This window comes from Vanellus vanellus, assembly GCF_965231255.1.
Source record: "Vanellus vanellus genome assembly, chromosome: 12".
Taxonomy (NCBI): Eukaryota; Metazoa; Chordata; class Aves; order Charadriiformes; family Charadriidae; genus Vanellus; species Vanellus vanellus.
In genome coordinates, this window is record NC_138917.1 from 8227164 (window position 1) to 8248602 (window position 21439).

General features: G+C 41.1%; 1 protein-coding gene across 1 annotated transcript; it reads right to left on the bottom strand.

Moving 5' to 3' along the window:
- Window positions 1–1333: 1333 nt before the first annotated feature.
- MEAK7 (MTOR associated protein, eak-7 homolog) lies at window positions 1334–13829 on the bottom strand. Its single transcript, XM_082489348.1, has 9 exons — window positions 13822–13829; window positions 13353–13449; window positions 11956–12132; window positions 9069–9299; window positions 8176–8320; window positions 7092–7532; window positions 5687–5805; window positions 4294–4473; window positions 1334–3235 (listed from the first exon to the last, which is right to left on the bottom strand). Exons 3-9 carry the CDS (start codon window positions 12121–12123, stop codon window positions 3104–3106), a joined length of 1416 nt encoding a protein of 471 aa, XP_082345474.1. The 5' UTR covers window positions 12124–12132; window positions 13353–13449; window positions 13822–13829; the 3' UTR covers window positions 1334–3103.
- Window positions 13830–21439: the final 7610 nt, after the last annotated feature.

A 21439-nucleotide genomic window follows, 5' to 3' on the forward strand; every position in this document is an offset into this window, starting at 1 on the left:
TAAATGTTACGGATAAGTATCTGAATGAGACTGCTGATTTAGACCCGTCCTTTTATATTAAATTAGAAGACTGGAAAAGACCTGCCTTGACTAGCGCTTCTTTTCCTATGGTCAATCTACAGTGTTTCTGCATTCCCCGATGTCTCGCCTTGCTTCAGCAAAACTCTCAAGGGAACTGTGGGGAGCTGCCAAACAAAGAGTAGAGAGCTAAAGCGCCAACCCTCGGCTGTCAGCTTTTGCCAAAAGCTGCCGTCATTTTTTTGTACTGATCTGATGCGCAGTAGTGGATAGATTTAATGGGGAAGGGACTAACTTTCACACGTGCATGAGAATAAAGCTGACTGACAGACATAGCAGGGATGTTGAGCTTTGCAGTTGGATCAACAGCTGCATAAAAGTGATTGAGAGATGTCTGGATCATAGCTAAACCCACTGCTGATAAACACCTTCCAAACATTTTTAGATGCATCAACATGAAGCACCTATTGCTTAATCATTAAGGCAAAAAAAAAAAAAAAAAAGTTAGAGTCTCTTTCAAGCCCCTCTTTTACATTTAAAGAACAATTTTGAATAATCCCATCTGCTGGTTGAATTAGTAGTTTCCTAGTACATAATGCTTCACCGATACATTTGGTAGAAGTGCCAGAGTATCAGTTTTCTTCTTGCCCCAGCTTAACACCTTACCTTCAAAGTAAAGATTAAGAGTGTCAGAGAAGAACTTGTCAAAAAACACAATTTCAGAGGTCAAAATAATATGCTGATCTTCACAAGATGATGTTTAAACAGCATTTCATTTTGGATCCATAGCCTAAAAGAACCAGCTACTGATACTTATTTTAAATCAAAGAAAACCTGGCCACTGAAATATTTTTGGTGAAGAGCAGCTTGTGCAATTCACACTCCCTAGATACAATCTGCAAAGGTCTCTGCTCCCTATTTTTTTAAAAATCCTTGCAAATTGTTTCAGTCCTCAAAAAAAACAAGTCTCTGCCTTGTAATGGAAGGAAAAGAAAGTCTAGTTGTTTATTTTATGTGTAACTGCAGAAATTCAACTATATCGCATTCCTGTATGCCACCCATTTCAAGTATTTAGTATGCTCAGCCAGTGCCTAAGCAAAGAATACCTCCGAGACTTATGGTGGGAGTTTGAGAATGTTAAAACAGAAGCCAGCATCACCACACTTACAGGGAGCATCGTGTACTTAATTGCTGTCTGTATAGCACTCCCTACTTTGTGCCATTTAAAATTCTTATTGAAATACACAGAGAAGAAAATTATACAAAAGTAATAGTGTCATTGTTTTAATGCTTACATCTTTTTCTATGTGTTACAAACTTGGGAGACTATCTGGTTTATTTAAGCAAATACAAGATAAAAGGACATTAGCTCAGGCCTTTCACAGCGTACTCTGTACTGGAACAAATAGCATATATGCCCCAATTATTAGTTCAGGTAGCACACAAAATGCACAGTTGAGTTCTAGGGTGTCTGGCTGGGGCAATTTCTGCATGCTCTCCTTTCAAGGCTGAATTCATATTGTTTAATAATTTTTTTTAAAATGGGATCTACATTAAGGCACAAGTGCAGATTATTCAGAATATTCAAATCTGGTTCCCTAGGAAAAACATCGGGTAGGAGAAAAAAAAAAAGACTACATACAAGATAACGCTAAGGGAAAGAATTTGAAGGAAGGCCACATGATTAGGAATTGCAGAATTTTATAGACTATTACAACACATTTTTTGCTCTGCGCTTCACAGAAGACAAACTCATGCTAGGACGCAACAGATTTGATACAGTCCTTCTCCTTAGGAGGAGAAAGACTGACAATCATACATACTAATAACCAAACACAATTTGCCAAGTTAGAAATGACAGCTTCTGGTAGAAATTATGTTTATTTTTGACAAGTTAATTACACATAGAATTAGCAAGGTCAAGCTAATAATTACTCATAGATGTGAACGGATTCAAGTAGAAAAAGCCCTGAGTATAAGAGACCTGACAAAATTGGCATTGACTGGTGAACAGCCAACAAAACAGAGTAAAACCTCCAACCCACTAGTTACGTTTCACATTGCGGGCATTTTTTTCCATCATACAGTAATGATTAATTGTGTGGAATAAAGTATAGAGCATTCTTCTTTAAATGTGTTACAGACATAACCCTGATTTTTTTTTATTTTTCCTTTTTTTACAAGGTATCTGCAGATACTATTCCCAATTAACTGTGGATGCTTTGTTAATCCTTTTTACAGGCTAATCTTTTGCTCCAGTCTTTAGTGAGGCTGCTAAAGAAGGTACCTTCCCTAGAGAATTTCTGCTGGAGGTATGGCCCGTTCTTAGGATAAATATGGCTGAATGACTCCCAATGGCTCTGTTCTACTAAGTTTAAAAAGCAATAGGCAAATTTCTGCAGAAACCTCTTAAATGAAATGCACTAAGATGTAGTGTGGTACTATAAAACTGGATATTAAATACTTAGCATTCTGTACATCTTACAGCCCATATAGAGTCACTTGCTGAAAACCTGATTGAGAAAACATGAAATCTAATGCTTTAACTGGAGCATTGCAAATTAATAGCATCCCTCATATGAAATCACGCGGACTATTCTATGTTTACCAATGTAAGACATCATTACAATTTGCAAGCTTCGCTGACTAATTTCATTGCACGCAAATAAATATGTGCAGTTGAGGTATAAGAGCCTTAATCAGTGTCTTGAACAGGCTTTATATAAATATGTATCAATTTTCCAAGTCAGTAAGCCGTACTGTCAATAACTTCGTCTTTTGTTTTTATTTCTGTATGCAGACAGGATCTATCAGGAATGCTAGCAAATTCATATTCAGCTAGAACTTAGAGATGTCTAATCATTAAGTACCTAGTTAATTCTTCTGTCCTCCCCCCAAAAAAACCTTTCCGGCAGGATGTTGTATTGGACCTAAGTATTACATAAGTACAAGGCTTAAGCTTCATCCCTGATAATTAGGTAAATGTAAGGGAAAAAAGGGAGGAGAATATATCCTGTCCAAGGAACATTAACACTCAGGAACACGGGGGGGGAGGGGAGGTTTTTTTCATGTGACTGTGATTCTTTTAGTTATCATCATCATCCTCATCCTCTTCAATGGGTTCTCGCAGACCTTCACTCTGACGACTTTTTCCAGCCATTTCTAATAAGGCCTGAGCCTCAGGATCTATATCCAGGATACTCTTCTTACCTTTTGGCTTCAAAAAAAAAAATAAAACATAGTCAATTTAAAAAGTCATTATGAATGAATCAATGTCAGGCAACAAGAAAGAGACATACTCAAAAGTCCACAAGTAATCTGCTTTGCGAGCTTGTCCCAGTGAAGCATACATACTTTCCAAGTAAGGCATTTAAGATTCACTGGGATACATCAAATGATTTTTAGTGCTGCAGTTACACAAACGAGTCATAAACTTCTCCTAAGATGACAGTGAACTATTCCAAGTTTATTCAGGTTACAAGCCAGCCAGAACATCCTGGTTAACTTGACCTCAGTTTAAAGTGCAGACGTGAACTTTTTTTATAAAGAAGAGATTTGAGTACAATTCAACATTTTTTGTAAACAATTTGTTCTGTTTCTATTTAGAGCTATATGTCCTCTGAACAGACAGAGCACATTAACTTAGTATGAAAAGAAATAAAATTTAAAAAAACCCACCCAACCAAACACCAAAATGTGCAGACCAGACAGTTTAATAAGAGAATAAATTACAAGGACAGAGGAGACTGGAAAGAGGTCTCCTACTCATTCCTGGAAATAAATCAGGTATAGAAAGACTAGCATAAATCTACTGACATAAATTTACTGTAAAACAATAGTAAATTTAAAGTTACTGATAAAGAAACCTTTTGGATTCTCTTCCTGAACTATAGATTAGGCTTTACTTGCGAGCTTCCAGTGCTTTCTCTCTGTCTTACAAATACTGGGTTTTACTGAACCCTTCCAAGGAGGTTCCTTCTGGAGACCGTTCCTCAATATCAGAAAGGCCTTTTGAAATTCAGGATAAAGTACGGCTTTTCTGACTCTACCATTTCACGGCTCCTGATGTCTTGTTGGCACCCTCAATAATTCCACTACTGTTTTGCCATTTACTTGCTATAAACTATATGGCATCGCAGGGCCAGTTAAGAAAAACATTATTCATTATAATGGAGAGACAGTGTTTAATCAAAAAACTGCAACTGCAAGTTTTACATTTGCATCTCCTGTTCCAATCGGGACAGAATTTCACAGGTTTCAATTTTGTTCACCTACCCCTGCACTTTCAGGGAGGTCTCCCACCGCCCAAACTTCCATGGCATCCAGTGTAAAATCCTCTTTTGCTGACAGCTGGGGACTGTTGTAGGTGGTACATCGAGGTTTTGCTTTACTGTGTCCCTTCCCGTAGTCACTGTCTATCCAGAGTCCAAAGTAACCATGTTGTCCACCCATACCCTGTGAAGTAAAGCAGCACACTAAACACTTGCTACACATGTAAAACAGACTGAGCAATTTATGAAACTCAGAGTATAAATTGCTATTTTCAGTATTTATGCCACACTTCAGTGGGTAGGGAAAAAGGATATTCTGAGTGAACCTGGGCTCCTGTACCAAAATTCAGTGTTCCTGAAGACAAACAAGGATTTATCAGAGTGATACTGCCCTCCCTCTACGCTTTACAGTATACCAGCACTTCAGCTGTTTCTTGTGCCAGAAATTTAGCTCACTGGCTTCTGTTTATGGATTAAGAGTTCCATTTTAAATAGGGTGAAAGCGCTCAGGTTTGCTGCCTCTTTTCAATTTAGAAAAGTATCTACAGAAACAAATAATCTAACTTGATGTTGTTTGGTTTCTTCAGAGCAAATTTACTACAGACTGCTGCAATTCCCAAAGTTATGGGCACATAATGCTACAAAACTGTATAGCACTTTTCAAAACAGGTGGTGTGTTGTAGCTCTGTAGAAACTCCTCTGCATCTGGAGACCTCATTCCTGAACTTGAGTAAACGGAGCTTCTCCCACTGTAATCGCAAAACAGCGGCAGCAGCCTACATGCAACTCTTGTACTCTGATTCTGTTGGGCTTTCTTAGCCTTCTGTAATTTAAAAAGCAGTTAGCGTGGCAGTGAGAACAGCCAGCGGAGGGATCCTCAGTTACACAGATGAGCTAGCTTGCACTGCTTCAGTGATGCAGATACATACTGTCAATTCTTCCAGACAACAGGGAGGGGTGCTAGAAGGGCTTGCATGATAACCAAACCTGGCAAAAAGATTTCTTCCCAGAACCTTCATAAATCTAACCTACATAAAGCACACCTGCGTGGGTCAGACACAATAAATTCCATCTCAGTTGATGGAATACTCGATAGTTGATAGTACTTCAATATACATATCAACTGTAAAGAAAAGTATAGACCCTATCAGTACTGTAAGCAGTTCTCCATCATTATCCGTAGTTCACACTTTACACTGATGCTTTACTGCTTTTTTTTCGTTAAAAAATCCTCCTACTAAAAGCGTGGCTCAAATAGCAGAGAGACAGGATGAAAACTTCCTCAGAGAATAACAAGTGAAATAAATCTGCTCACAGTAACAGAAGCAAAAAACATGAAACACTTCCGAACACCAGCCACGAATCCTATTTTCAAATTGTCGTTTCTTAATACTTACAAGTCCATTTGGCATTGTTTGTTGGCCATGGTTCAAATACATGTAGTGGTCATTATACCCCGTGTATGTGTATACAGCAAGAGAGGGGAAAACAGAAAACAGAAAGCATCTGTTGTCACCTGTAAACAGAAGAGCATCTGAGGTCAGACAACTGGCCAAGCAATAACTTGCGTACAAACAGGATAGGAAAAAAATATTGAAGAAGTGCAGCTGAATAAATCAAAGACAGCAGCTGCAATCTCAGAAAGCCAATACCTATCTCTCATCAAGATCTAGACCTATTGTTCATTCTCAGTTAACTCTGTACAGGGTCACAGAAATCAATGTAATTATATGGCTGTGACCAAGGGCAGAGTCAGAGGCATGACTAGTACATTACATTACTATGTGAGGGTACACCCATCACAGGCTTGCATCATATCATCCAAAACTGACCAACTGCTAGACCTGTACAAACTGATATGAGCGCAGGCACACTTACTTCTGACTATGTTGATACACAGATCAGTTTAGGGTCAATGATCTAGAGTACAATTTTCATTATGCCCAGTTAGGTATTCAGAGGGACCTGTAGTGTGATTGTCTAGTATGCTACGTGCATTCTTCTATCAGGAAAAAGTATAAGGAAAGTGTTGTGCAATCAATGTAGCATACCGTTATATTAACTGACTGAAGTGGTAATTATCAAATACTAATTAAGTATAGGAATTGAGTTTTTAATGTAGCAAAGGTGAGGATTCCCAGCAGGACAGATAATCCAGAGTCCTTTTTTTTTTTTTTTTCATAAAGTCATCACAAAACTTCTTTCCAAAAAGTTACAAAGAACACCTCCCTTTTCCCCAGAGGTTTCAAGGGAAAAAAAAAGTTTAGCTTGTCTAAAGGATCCTTTTGCTGCTGGATTTTAAAATGAAAACAAAGACAGACAGCCTACAAATGGCAACAGGAGGCTTCACTTGGTGTTTGGCTCAGCTGTTCCGAGATGGAAGACTGCCATCTGCTGGACACGTTATTTAAACTCTAATTCATCATCTATGCTGTATTTCCTTCATTTTCAACCTATGCAGCTACAGGGGTTGATAGATTTCACTGAAAAGAATACTTGTTCCTTGATCAATAAGTCCTGCAATTTTAAAAGTCTTATCAAATAACAGGCAAACTATAAACATCAATCAGTAATATGCCTGACTGGGCACAAAGCAGAAATAACTTAGCATGTATTTTATATTTTTCAAAAATGAGTGTTATTTTTGCCATAGGAAAATACACTTGCAAGTATAAGAAATACTGCGTGTCATGAAAATAAAACGACAGTACCCATTAAGTGGACAGGATTCTTGTACCTGTACAGAATAGGCAACGTTTACCAGAGCCGTGAGATACCTAGAAGAAGAAAAGTGACTTTTACCTTGAAACTGTGGCTTCACCTCCCAGGAATGAGATGCAAACCCACCAAAGATATAACCTTCTAAGTCCTTTAAGATGACTATGCAAGGACCTTTGTTCACTATATGCCCACATAACTGTGAAAAGCTTTCTCCGTGAAGCCTAGAAGAAAATAAAAGCTGCCACTTGTGCTGTAGCTCTGCAGGAAGATGAGAGTTGATGTATATGATGGATGGGATGTCAAAGAGACTGACAAGTCCTCTTCCTTTCATGCCTTTGCAGCCTGGAACCAGGTTGAGTATGTCTTTGGTTTGGTCTGGGAGAGAATGCAGAACACGGAGGCCTTGCCTGATAACAACACTGAGGAAAACTGAGATCTGTGGAACTCGGTACACCCAATCCTCAATGACACTTTGATCAAAATTTGTCTCCATCAGCTGAGGACCCACAGGTTTTGTCCCATCTAAATAACAAGACACACAGAAACAGTAGTAAGTCTCCCAGTCTGGAAAATAATTAGTTGATTTTTAAGTGTAAATACAATATTCCATTTTTTTAATGGACATGAAACCACATGTGAAAGGAGACAGCAACAGTAGAGTGTCAACTACATTAAGCAGATGCATCCACAGAACTGAAAAACATTTGCTTGTGGCATCCATTGGTTGGGCTGTCACAATTAAGAAACACAGACTCCTAGTTACAATTTAGGAGATGTTCTTTGCAAGACAGCAAAATCTATTATCACAACAGTGCAAAGATAAACCTGTGTGTTGTAAAAGGACATACAGTCATAAATATATGCACATGCACCTAAATGCCTGTTACCTACAAGTCAGGTATTTGTAAAATAGACATGTTCCATGACAAATAGTATTGTGTGTCCGCCTGAAGTGGAACTACAAACCAAAGCTTTCCTGAATTTAGGGGAGAAAGCTGGTAGGTAAAATAAATAAAATTCCCAAGTTATTTGCAAAGCACTAGGTTTGAAATATTGGTCTCACCATGTAAATTCAAAGATGTGACCTGAAGAGAAAATTGTTGTGAGATCAGTGATTACAGGAGCTCTGTGCCATTCTGGGATATACTACACCAGTGCTGTTTACCTGCAAGCTTCAAGTCTGATAGCAGCTGAGAAGCCAGAACCTTTACTCCACTTGCAGAATCCCTCGTATTCTCCAAATTCCAACCTCTCAGTTCCTTCCTGTAGCTCAGTACATGGACTACAGATGTGATCAGATCCTCTGTGAACTTAAAAAGTTAAAACATCACCATTTTGCCATTTCTTAAATAAAATTGCCAAGAGCTTCAAAGGACTTTCTGAAAATAAAGTCAAGTAGTACTGAAGCTGTAATCTCAATGGAAGAAACATCTCTTCTCATGAAGAGGCAGAAATAACAGAAGTGTTATTTCAGTGTCCTAAGTCTTGAAAAGTGTCCTTTTTCAAGACATTTTGTAAATGTTACTTCAAAAAGCATCTCCATAAAATACGGCATGAAAGAAGGAGGGGGGGTCCAAATTTTGCAGTGGTAGAAGCTGCTAGTGAACTAGCATTTTGTGAGATCCCATTCTTCCATCTTGCAAGCTCTGTATTTGATTCACATATTTATCCTGCAACTAAAGATCTAGAAAGCATTTTGCTCAGTTCCCAGAAGCACCAGCCACACCACAACCCTTGCTGGCTCTTAGACATAGCTAGTCTCTGCACCCTTTAGAGTGAGCCTGTGAACCATCAGACAAAACAGTCAGTGTGCTCCACAAAGTCCAGATCCTGGTTCTCAAAGTAGGCAAGTCAGCATGGAAAAGCCCACAGCTGAAACAGTCGTTACATGTAACCTGGTTTGCCTACACTGTTTGTCCCAGATCAGCAAGTTAGTGGTGAAGAGATTAAAAAATACGAAAGTCAGAAATCTCTGTTCTGAATCTTGTGCTCTAAAGATTACTTCCAAATTAACTAACCCTTTCTGTTCTCTTACTGTCCCCCCCAATGCCTGTTTACCTCCTGGACTTGTTTGCCCTTCACAGGCCCTTCGGTCTTGGAGATCATCCTCATTATTATGGTAACCTTCTCATCTGCATTCCCTTTTAAGAGGTTTGACATAAAAATTACAAACTGCTCCTTAGCAATCTGTTCACTCAGCCCAGATGATTTCCCAGTCGGGTCAATACTTTTCATTCCGTTGTATAACCGAACAGTCATTTGCTCTGGTAATGGCTCCTGCACATATGCCTACAACAAGAAAAATGGCAAAGAACAAATTTTAAAAATGAAGAATAACTAATAAATTCCAGTTAATCTGTGCTGAGATATACCATTATGAAGGAAGGATTGCAATACCAAGTATGTACTATCAGCAACAAACTTTTGTCAAAGGACTGGTTTTCCAAGAGAAAAAAAAAATATCTCTATTTGTATAGTATCTTCTTTCCAATACAATTTAGTGATTTAAGTTGATACTGTTTTTCTAAAAATGCCATGGACTTAAAAAAACACCAACAACCAACTCTGCCAGTCTAACATTTAAAGTTGTGTTTTAACCCTGCTTTTGATAGCAGAGTTCACAGATACTTAAAAACAAAGAGAAAGTAAATTTTTTTCCATATCTCAGTTTCAGCCTCAAGACAATGCAGGCAACGTGTTTAGCCCAACATACACACATAGAAACAATTCTGAGAAGTTTCCCTTTGCATAGCAATATCTAATTCAAGCACGAAACAAAACTGAGATCACCTGATTTTTATAAGGCATCCCTGACATTAAGACAGTTGAAATCAAAACTTAGTAATCTCAATTGCATGACTGGCCCTTTGAATTGAAATCTAACTGCTATACAGCACCATACATTACAACACTGTGGGAAAGATCTGACTCCGGATTCAATAAACTTTCACAGCGTTCAAGATAATTACACAGTTTAAAAATAAATCATCTAAACTACATCCATACATTAGGACATGATTACACAGTGTCTTCACTGTGCAAAGCACTGTGCATAACATGCTGAACACCTGACTTGGCTCTTTTATATAGGGGTGTAGCACAGCGGGGACTAAGCTGAAATCAATGGAACTCCACCTGCGTAAAAGCACTCCAGCTCTTTTCAACGGAGCTACTGTTACCAATCTATTGCGGCTCAATACCACTCCTATTGAAGCCACCAGGGCCATTCCTATTTGATGTTAATAGCTGTTGCTGTGCGTATAGGGTGAGATCCAATATGCCAAGCTCTACCCTGCTTTTGTTGACGTCAGTGGTAAAACTCCCATTGATTTCAGCAGAAGCAGAATTAGCAGCCCAGTCTTGCACATTAGAGTGCTTCCTATTGAGGGCGGGATGGTCACAGGGGGTACAGCTGTCTTTAAGAGGCTTTCTAGAAGTGCTACATGAGCCTGAAGTGAGACAAGCAGCAGGGAACATAACTAAAGCCACTATACTCAAGGGCTTTTTACTTCTCAGTGCAGTATTACCTACCTACTCCCGCCCCCTTCCCACCACTATCAACTTTGTTGCACTGTTTTGTTACGCTTATAGCTATTCCAATGAGCAGACCTGGGGTGCAAAAAACGAGGACTGTAAAAAGGGAATCTTTAATAAGCATCTAACAAACTCACACCTGAGAGTTCAGAATCCTTGTCTTAAATGGCTTCAAGAAAGTATCTAAAGATACCTGCTCTACCTGCTTTCCAAGCTCTGCAGTGCAAGCTGCTCTCATCTAGAAGCCACGTAGTTTCCTTCTAGTAAAGCACTTGGCCTAAGCAGAGCACATGAGGTTACGCTTGGGCCCCCCTCAATGTTACCAGGCTGCTGCTACATCAAATGTACCACCTATCAATCTAGCTGGGGCATGAGCACAGACACCTCCAAGACAGCCATGCCACTGCAATAGTCCTTGCATTAAGGAATTAGGCAACCACAGGCAGTCTTTCAAAAGATTTTAATTTAAATTGGCAAACAAAAAGGCAGGAAGGGAAAAGACAAACATTTATCAAATGTCACATTGATCTAGGGGCAAAGCTAGAAAGAGAACTTCTTCCAGGTCCCAATCAAATAACAGACACCAAGGACCAGGTTCTTGGTCGTATTAGGGTTGAGACGCTGGGGAGCAGCAACACTGCTTCCAAAATGGTGATAGCTCATAAACAGCCAGGCTGGAAGAAGGCTAAAGCTGGTCTGTGTGCAGATGCCTTGCCAAATATTTTAAAATACCCTGCCTCTTTCCTGGAGTTTTAATTTGATTCCATTAACTGTGTAGCATACATAAAAATGCATTTTTAAGACTACATTCATTTGGCCGCTTGGTTCCTGCCTAACTAAAGTTATCAAGTATTGCAATGAATCATTTTCCTCTTCTTTCTTGATTAGAAAATGAATGCAAAGTTAATCAGAAAGCATAATGTGTGTTAATTAGCTAAAACAGGGAGCCACAGTTTAATCAAGCAAAATTGAATTATCTCCTTTAATGCAAGTGAAAAGAGACAGCGTGCAATTGAGGGAGCAAGATATAACCAAATACAAACTGACTTTGTGACAGCTTCTCAAAAAATCTGTAAATAATCACACACTACAGAGTCCAGGGGGAAGAATATTCTTGCCATATTTCAGGTTTCTCTAAAAATATTTTCATACATCCCAACTTACTTCAGAATCAGTAAAGCTGCAAATTGACCCAACAGTGCAATTTAAGAGATAAATACAAACTTGAACTTCACTACCCATGTTAAACTGTAAAAAAGAAGTTAAATACACAGCCTGTCCCAAAACATTAAGTATTAAATTGAGACGAGCAACCCTTAAAAAGTAACTATTGCCACGTCTTTAGTTTCTTTCTGGAATTACATTCAATGGCCTACATCCCAGATACATGAGAAATAATAGATTGTCTTGCCTGTAGTGCTGCTAGAGTCACAGTTTTCTTTGTAGCTTTGCCATTTTTTGCTCCAGCTGAGCTACTCAATCCTGATAAGGTATCAAACACTCCGTCAATGTCAGACTGCTCCTCAGGAAGAAATCTGGAAAGGTGATTCCGATAGGCATTGCTTTCTGTGTTTCCCATCTTTTCAACCTGAAGCAAAGAAAAAGGAATTAAAAAAAAAAAAAAACTTAAACACAGAAAGGTATCACAATAGCCACGGAAGATGTATCAAACAGACTAACATACCAGTGCAAGCTTTAGAAGCAGAGCAAATTACTAGCCTTCCAGGAAACTATTATTAAAACTACTGTTTAGTGTCTGTAGTCACTGACTTAATGAACTGAAGAATATCCGTGAACAGTAACCGTGCTTTAAAAAATTACAATCTGTCAGCTCTTTGCAAAGACCGCCCTGTCTACCAATGCAAACCTCATTCAAGTTTTATCCAATGGAAAAAACAATATGATTTAATGATTAAATTAGCCTGTACATAGTGACCACGAGCCTGTCAACTGGAATACATCAGTAACATGAAGGAAATAGCCTGATTATGGATTATTTATGACAGATTATGCTGCATCTTTCTGATGCAGTAATGGACTGATGCGAAGTCTGCCAATAATATGGGGCACTAAAACACCATCACTGTAAAGTCTCTGAGGATGACATGAGAATGCTTTTTTCTAAGGACGCAATACAAAAATAATTCAAAAAGCTGCCAAGAAACACAGTAATAAAGGCATTTAGGAAGATGACTCAAGACCCAACAAAAGCACACACCTTCACATGAAGTCAATAAATTGTTGAGAGCTGGTACCCACAGATTTAAGGTTGGAGTTGGGGGGGAGTGGTTTGGGGTTTTTTGTTTGTTTTACACATTTAATGGTACAACTACAATTTCTCTCACTGTCCCAGGATTCACCTGCATTACAGAGACTAATTTTTTTGTGTTGTCTAGGCCACATGCTCTGGCTTTCTCCCTGGTGCGGCACAGCATGGACCTGAGTGCCACAGAAGAGCCTGAAACCCCAAATTCCACCGTGACTACAGTGACAGTCACCACTGTAAATGGCCTTCCCATCTATCTGGGGTAGACACGCTCCTGAGGTGACAAAATAAAGAAAAAAAAAAGTTGAGAAGGGGAATAAAACATCCTTTCGTGGTTTTCTTTCCACGAATTCCCTTCTGGCAGCTCACTTTTGGTTTGGGGTCCCGGTCCCACGGAATATCCTTCTGCAGACGAGCCCGTCACAGCCCTCCAGCGGCATCGGAAGGGCTGTGTGTTTAGCCTAACGCAATCTTTCTGTCGGTCACAGACACTGACTTTGACAAACAACTGCACACGAGCGGCAGGGGCTGGGCTGCTTTACCTCCACTGAACAGCACAGGCCCGAAAGCCGCGTCTGCCTGCGGGGACGATGGCGATCGTGGGGTAAACACCAAAGGGTTAACGGAAACGACCGTAGCCTGGAAGACAAACCGCGAAGACGTTATTAATTTAAGCACCGACCCGCTGTCGGAAGGGGGTCCGCGACCGCTCTCCCTCAGCCCGGGGCAGCACGAGCGGGCGGCGCCGCCGTGACAGGGCCGTGCCGGCGGGGCTCTCCCGGGCAGCGCGGCCGAGGCCCGGCGCCGACACTCCGCTCTCCCCGCACCGGCGCTAAGGCGGGATGGGCACAGGGCCGAGCAAAAGGCTTCGCGGTTTGCCATTCTGCCGGTTCATTTCCCGGTATTGCTCAGTCCATCCCTTCCCCCCCGGTTGTCCCCCCCATGCCGGCGATGGGCGTGAGGCGACGGACCCCTGCTCCGGGGCGGGGCGGGACAGCACAGCGGACCCACCTCTCTGCTTACCGGCAGGACACCCCAGCCCCTCTCCGCCCCCCTGGATCGGCCCCTGCGCTTTTACACACGCCCCGGCAGACGGGGCCGGAGCCCTCCGCCGTCTGCAGGCCGCCCGGCCGGGGCGGAGCGTGGCGGGGGCGGGCGCTGGGCCGCGGCGGGGGATGGCGCCGGGCGGTGCCGCCCCTCAGGCGGCGGCGGCGGGGAGGGACCGGCGCCGTTGGCCCCGCGACGCGAAGGGGAGGAGAGGCGGGTGGTGGCGGGGCTCGCTGTGGAAAGCGGTGAGACGGCGGGCTCCGGAGCCGAGCGAGGCTGCGGTGATCCTCCTCCCTGAGGAGACCCTTCTCCTGGAGGGGACAATTCTCCCTGAGGACGCCCTCCTCCCTGAGGGGGGAGCCCTTCTCCCTGAGGCGATCTCCTCCTCCCTGAGGCGGCCCTTCTCCCTGAGGCGGCCCGTCTCCCTGAGGGGTGGCCTTTCTCCCTGAGGCCCTCTGGCCCTACAACGTGGTTCAAAAAGAAGGTAAAAATTCCGAGCCGTATCTGGGGCGGACCGAGCACCACCAGCGGCCCCTGTCAGAGAGAGCTAAAGCGCCTGGGTGCCAGGTGCTGAAGCAGGTTTAATAAGTGTCGAGGCAGGTCCCAGAGGGGTCTGTGGGAGAAGGTGTTGCCGACCCTGATCTGTGCTGGAAACAGCTCTTGGCTTTGGGGGGGAGGGAGGGGGGAGCGTGTGTGTGCCTGTGCGTAATATGTATACACACACCTACATGTCATTTTCAATGTATACAGTCAGACTCTGGTAAATTTCCACAGCAACAGGGAGTGGGGGAGAAAACACAAAAAGTTCTCAATGAATAGTTGAACTAATATCTGTGGCTGGTAAAATCAGGCCAGCCTGCAGGCTGAGAAGTACAGGCGGTACAAGGGCTGAGGGACAAATGTGAGGTTACAGGGACAGCGCTTAGGGATCGGCCATGCCTTCAGTCAGAGATGCGAATACTTACAAGACAAATTACAGCCTCAGTGGTTGCTAAACTGGTCCCAGAGCTCACTTTTTTTCAGATCAACAACTTTCCATCTCAGTTACGTTAGTTCAGCAGCAGTCCCCTTGTACTTTCAGCCACTGGGTTTGGTTCCTGTGTAACAAGGCCTTTGCCTTCATATCAGTGACGCCGTGTTTGTCCATGGTTTGTCTGACTCTGGTTGGTTTGTTTGCAGCCAGAGCTCAGTGTGAAGACTCCTTCCAGCCAGGGGAAGATGTGCACGTTCCCACAAAGCTGGTGGTGTTTGCGTTCCTGCAACCAGATACCATGGAACAGGTTAGCAGCTTTGGCATTTAACTTTTAGTTATAGTCTGATCAGTGTGTTTTCAACAGAAAGCATCTACGTTCCTTTATATGTACAAAAGAAAGAAAATGATCTGTACTAGCTATGGCAGAGGTCCCCTTTTTTTGTTGTTCTTTTGCAACAGGTCAAAACCCTGATAAAGTTAAGTTCCAAAATTACCCGTTTTCTTTTTTTAAAAATCTTCATGGTATGCCAAACTTCACAAGAAAACTGTAGAATATTACTCTTGTTGCCAGCTCAGAGTTAGAAACACATTGACCAGAATTCCAAGATGGTCAAATTTGAATAAATGGGTACTGCTTCAGGTTTGTTATGGTCACCACTAAAGCCACGGAAGTTAACTAGCTTGTATCAGCAGGATCAGGACACGGCAAGTAAAACCTGAGGAAATGAATGGTGAGTTCAAGTAAAGCGAGCACAAATTCAGCACAACTCATCTGGAAACCGCTTGAAACTTATTTGTCCACACGGTGGCACCACATGTTTAGAAAGCAGTGTACCCTACACTGGGTGCTTCAACGCTGTTGAAAGCGTGTTTATATTCCCACGTTTACAGTCTGCATGTATGTAGAAGTAAAAGCTCCTAAACGAAATTATTTTCATCTCTTTCCCACTGAATCTGCATAATATGGACCGTAAGGACGAAACTCCATTCTTGGTGAAGCTCCCTCCCTGGGCTACATAAGCAGGTCCTGGAAAAAGTCTGCTGTGATGGTTTGGTTTATATCAGTATTAATGAATTTCCAGTTGATGCTTAAGGAGAAAAATGAAACATACAGAATAAGAAAAACAAAGCTTTTGAATTCAAGTTATGTTTTTCATCTTTTCTTTATTTTTAATGGCTAGTGTTTCTGTGGATGTACAGTTTCACATGCAATTGGATTATTATTATTGTTATTTATTATTATTATTTAGGGGTTGTGTTTCACATTGTAGCTCTGTCTGTAGGATATCTTTTCAGTCTGAAAATACAGGACTAGAGATTCTAGACTAACTGACCTTGTGCTAAGACTGAATGCCAACCAGCTAAGACTGACTGGCAGACTGGCTGACCAGTATCATCTTCACAAACATATGGTGACTTCACGACCTCTCTATTGAGCTCAAAACCAGTCAAAAGCTACTGAAGAGTATACCTGGCCTTCCTTAGCTCCAAGCAGCTGCTTTTGCAAAGATGATGTGTGCTGCTTTGCCCTTTTTCATTCAAGTCTTGCCCATTTGTAACAGAGGTGACTACAAACTGTTGGTTTATTTGCTCTACCTAACAATATAAACGGAGCTTCCTGCTGCTACTGGATGGCGTTCTGTCACTTGCCTGTAACGCTAGGCTGTAAACTGCAGGGTAAAGGTACTCTGAAAGCCACAAGATACTAACACTAAATTGCATAGATTATGTTCCTACTGTGGGGGAATTTCCAGGTCACAGACTAACACCCTTTCATAGCTTTTTTGCACGACTTTTTTCACAAAGAGTGTATAAAGTCAAGTTAGAAACCTGGTCCATAAAGGTAATAGTTTGCAACACTCTTTAAATGACTAGCCACTTCCCCACGTGTATTTTTAGATGCTCTAGCTGAGCTAGTTATGTGTCTTAAGTCACTGTGTTTCTGCCAGTAAGAATGAGAGAAAACACTAAGAAGCCTTTTAAGGACATTCAAGAATATAGTGGTATATAAAAAAGAGGAAGAAGACACAAGAGGGTTCTGCAAGCAATTGTGGCTAATTTTGTGAACTAGCGATAGATGTGTATTTGTTTGCAGACTGAAAAAACAAACCCACAATGCCTCAAACTATTTTATTTAAAACACTGTATACTTTTGACATGGATAAAATGGAGTAGGCTGAGGTTTATTTGTTTGCCAAGACTATAGAAAATCATACATGTGATTTCTGTTCCAGCTTATAATTTGCTGCGTTCACACATGCCTTGAGCACAAAACCAGCCCTCTTAGGCCACAGGCATCAGAGAATTTTGTGAACTCCAAAGAATGGTGCTATCACATCAGTGGCACTTTTCAGCAGGGTATTTTGGGGGTATATTCCCTTTTGGGAAGGGGAAATTGCACTATACTTCCAAACAAGCTATTGGCTTCAAAACTCTCTTACACTAAATAAGCAGTATTTTAAGTCACATGGAGGAAACACATTTGATACTTTTAACTTCCCAGTTGTTACTCAGCATTTTAGTTACAGTATATTGCAGAGCTCTAGCCCTTGCAAAAGAGGTCAAACAACCTCTTGAAAACAGTGGAGTTAAATTATAAAAGACCCTTGATCGTGTTTTAGGGTCTAGTGAACACAAAAGTCATTGTACCTCCTTTTAATGCCATTAGGCTCTGCATTTCCTGTTTTGATGTAGACCTGAATTTTTACAAGCCATCTACAGCCACAGTAAGTAAAATCCTGGAAAAATGTTGATTGTTGATGAAACTAGTTGTAGGCTCAGCCCACTGACCATCTTATAGTGTGACCTCAGCACAAAGTTCCTCTGACTTTAAAAGGTATAGTCCAAACCTACACACTGATGCCCTTTTATATACGTATTATTCAGCTCTGTATTTAATTGGCTGCTGTGACAGCTATAACCTTGCAGTTACTTACCTGATTTGTCTTCTGTTTTTTTATGGGGTTGCCATATATGGCAAAAAGAAAGAACTTGACTGTGATCAGAACTGCGTCCTTAGGTAGTCACAGAGGAAGTTCTGGGTTTTGCAAGTCTTTGCACTTCCCTTTACAAAAACTTCTGCCTGTTAGTAACCAACTCCCTTCTATAAAAGGAGAAGAAAAGGGTGCAGTGAAGAGGTGAATCTGATTACGGGTAAAGATGGTAATATGCGGTATCTTAGAAAATGTACTTAGAGGAGGGACAAAAGCCTCCTGTCGTAGTCTGTTAACTGAGAGGAAACGTTGCCAAGATGCAGCCTCTATGTCTACAGCAAAACTGCAATGCCTAACTTTACTAAATTAAATCACAGTATGTCTTGCATGTATGTAGATCATAAAGGTTACTCTGGGCTGTGGACTAGATCCTGGTGACTGGAAAGACATGCGTGACCCATAGTGAGGGGAGAATGTGAATCTGAAGTTCTCCTAGGCTGCCCTAGCCTTGTCTGCCTTGAAATACTGTAGCATGTGTTTGGAGTGGGGGTTGGATCCACAGATCCTTTCCATCCTGTATTATTCTATGATTCAGAGCAATTTCATGGGAAGTGCTAGGTGGAATTATTACATGGCTAGATCAAATAGTTGAAAGGTGGGATAAATTATGTGGGAAAACATTCTAGGGCTTATGCATGAAGCACTAATGAAGATATGAGGTGTTGACCATGCTGACTTCTGGACTCCACAGAACTAAAAGAAACGAAAACCAAGCTCTCTGGAGTAATGAGAAGAGATACTTTTGTTGCTTCTACTTTGGGAGAATTTGGAGGAAGACATTACTTTTTGTTATCCAGATGTTCTTTATAAAAAAACGTACAAATTATTAGTTAGCCTAAATACATATAGTTTAACAATCAAAAATGTTGAACTAGGACTTACTTTATTGTTCTTAGAAGAGATTTACATAAAGAAAAAGCCGCTTCCAATGTCTTCTGCAAGTCAGCTTGCTTTCGGTTTTTTGAATTTAGGAAGTGCAGGGCAGCTGAAATATGAGAGAATATAGTTTGGGTCAGATGTTCACAAGATATATGTGTAAGCAGTATAGTGGTTTATATAGCTGCTCCTGCTGTGCATGCAATTGTGATTGTTCATGCAACTGAGAAATATGATTATGCATCAAACTGGAAGAATATCCATCTACTTCAGACTGAAGGGGGATTCACTTGGCAGAGAGAATTTAGATAGGACACAGTCTGAAGTCCCTTCCACTTCTGCAGGCTGTATGGTGGAAACAATAAGGCCTTCACGTGCCCCAGGAATCAGGCTTGTGCTGCTCTGAAACGGTACCTGTTGAAACTAGGAGAGTTCCTGGTTCATCCAGTGATGAGACTAGCTGGCAAGCTGTCCTGAACTCTGCTATTTCCCAGGCTTGGGATGCTTATGGGATACTTTGGGATACTTATGTATCCCAAAATGAGATGTTGCTATTTTAACATGCTTTTAATGTAGTTTGATATACAGCACTTATAATTTATTTCGTAACAAGGCCTATGGCCCAGGCTGGAGGATGAGATCTTTTACTTTAGGGAACCATCTGCTACAATCTTCATATAAACTAGAGTAAATTTAACAAGGTAAATAGTCCTTAACAAGGGAACCCTCTCCATGAAATATGCAATCTGTGATGCTTAGAAACTGTACACAAGCACTTCTGTTTATTTTCTGCTTAGGTCAGGCCTAGTTTGAATTAAATACACCAGATTACTTACTGCATTACCTAACTTGTTTGTATTGTTTGTGAAGGTTTGTAATCTGTGTTTAGAAAAAACTGTAGAGGAGTAGAGCAAGCCTGTAGCTGAGTAAAGGAGTCAAATGGGAGAATTCTGTGTCTCACTGAATATCAACAGTCCTTGGCTTTGTTTCTTTTTTGTTTGTTTTTGGTTTGGTTTGTGTTGGTTTGGTTTTGTTTGTTTGTTTGTTTGTTTGTTTGTTTGTTTTTCAAAAAGGCTGTTTTCCATGAAGGAATTTTTGAATTTTTTCACAGTATTTGTTCTAATAAGTAAGTTTTCCGTAGTCTGACAATTCTTAACTTTAGCTGTTTCCATATATAGTCCTTCAGGATGAAAAGCAGAGGAACCTTTTGCTCCGGATGCCAGAGGTCTCATTTCCTCAGAGCACAGACTACAGTTCATCTATTTCAATTGTAATGTGGGCAACACTACCCATAGTAGCACTGTGGACCAGATTTTTTGAGCTGAGTATGAACATAGATAGTCTCACAATGTGCTATCACAAGTGTGTTCTTCTGGTCAGACTGTTTTGTCTACTGATCCAAAACCCTGGAAGTGTTAACACCAACAAAGACAATAAGGTGGAAATACAGTGAAAAAATCAAAGGATTTTAGAGCATTGTATCTGGCAAACAAAAAAGTGTTTGAGTAGGAGATGGGAAAATCTTGGTAACATTCCTGAACTCATTTTCACCTTTGTTCACTTCCTTAATGCATACAGATTCTCTCTCTTTATTCAAACAGTGGGAGAAAAAACCCTTACAAACATCTTAGATTTGTAGTTACTAGTCAAGGAAGTCTTTTTCAGCAGGACAGCTGTGTTTCTTGGCAGTGTACAGTATTTACACCCACCATGTAACAAGAAACCAGTGTTTTGTCATCTGTTGTATGGAGAACTCCTAGGTTTTGAAAAGAAGTGATGGAAACATGATCAGGGCTTGTGTGATTTTAAAAGCCATTAAGTAAACTAATAAATTTCTTGCGATTTTAGGGTGTTTGTGCAACTAGCATTGCACTGCTTTAATGGTTACTTGCAGCTTCTTTTCCTGTATCACTAGCTTCTTCCGTACCACCTGGCCTGGATTTTATCTATTAATTTTCTTTTTGTGCAGTGCAGTTTATTTTTCACCGTAGATCATCTTTTTGACTACTTCCCATATTTCTGTCCAGGTTAAGTGGAGTACTTCTATCGGAGTCCAAAGTACTTGGCTTACCTTTCACTGAGTAAACAAGTGCCCATGATAGGATGGTTATTGCCCAAAGCAATACTTGCCAAACCAGTGCAGACTATGGGAGCACCCAGTTGTTGCTGACTGCTCAGTGCTGGGATCTCTGCTCCAAGAGTATCTGGTAAAAGGTGAGACACCAGATGAAAATGTGAGAGCTGTTTCTTTCCCAGAGTTTGCTGCCTTCATGGCTGCAGCAATAGCATGCAGCCACGTCCCCATACATTTCAGCATAGCCAGATTACTCCAGTCGTTACAGCTATTTTTCAAAACTTTGGGCTGTAAAAACCTGGTTCTGGAGCAGCTTCCTGTGTGGTCCAGCTGTCCTGCCTACTGGAGCCAGAAGCTCTGGGAGGAAGGTAGGGCAGTAAATTGCTTCCATCTCTGCGTTTATCCCATGTGTGGGTAGTCCAGTGCCTTCACAAAACAAGTGTGGCAGATCTGTCTCTCACAGGTGCTCTCCAGAGCAGAACATAGCAGCTTTCTCTCTATTTTCTGTTTTCAAGTTGTACTTTATTACATTAGAGTGAAACCATCATTAACAACAAATGGTCTTAAACTGTAAATCCAACTATTCTCCACAGTATAATGAGCTTTCTTGAAGGTCAGGCTAGCTTTTTACAGCTTGGGCCCTATTACGCATTACACAAGAACAGG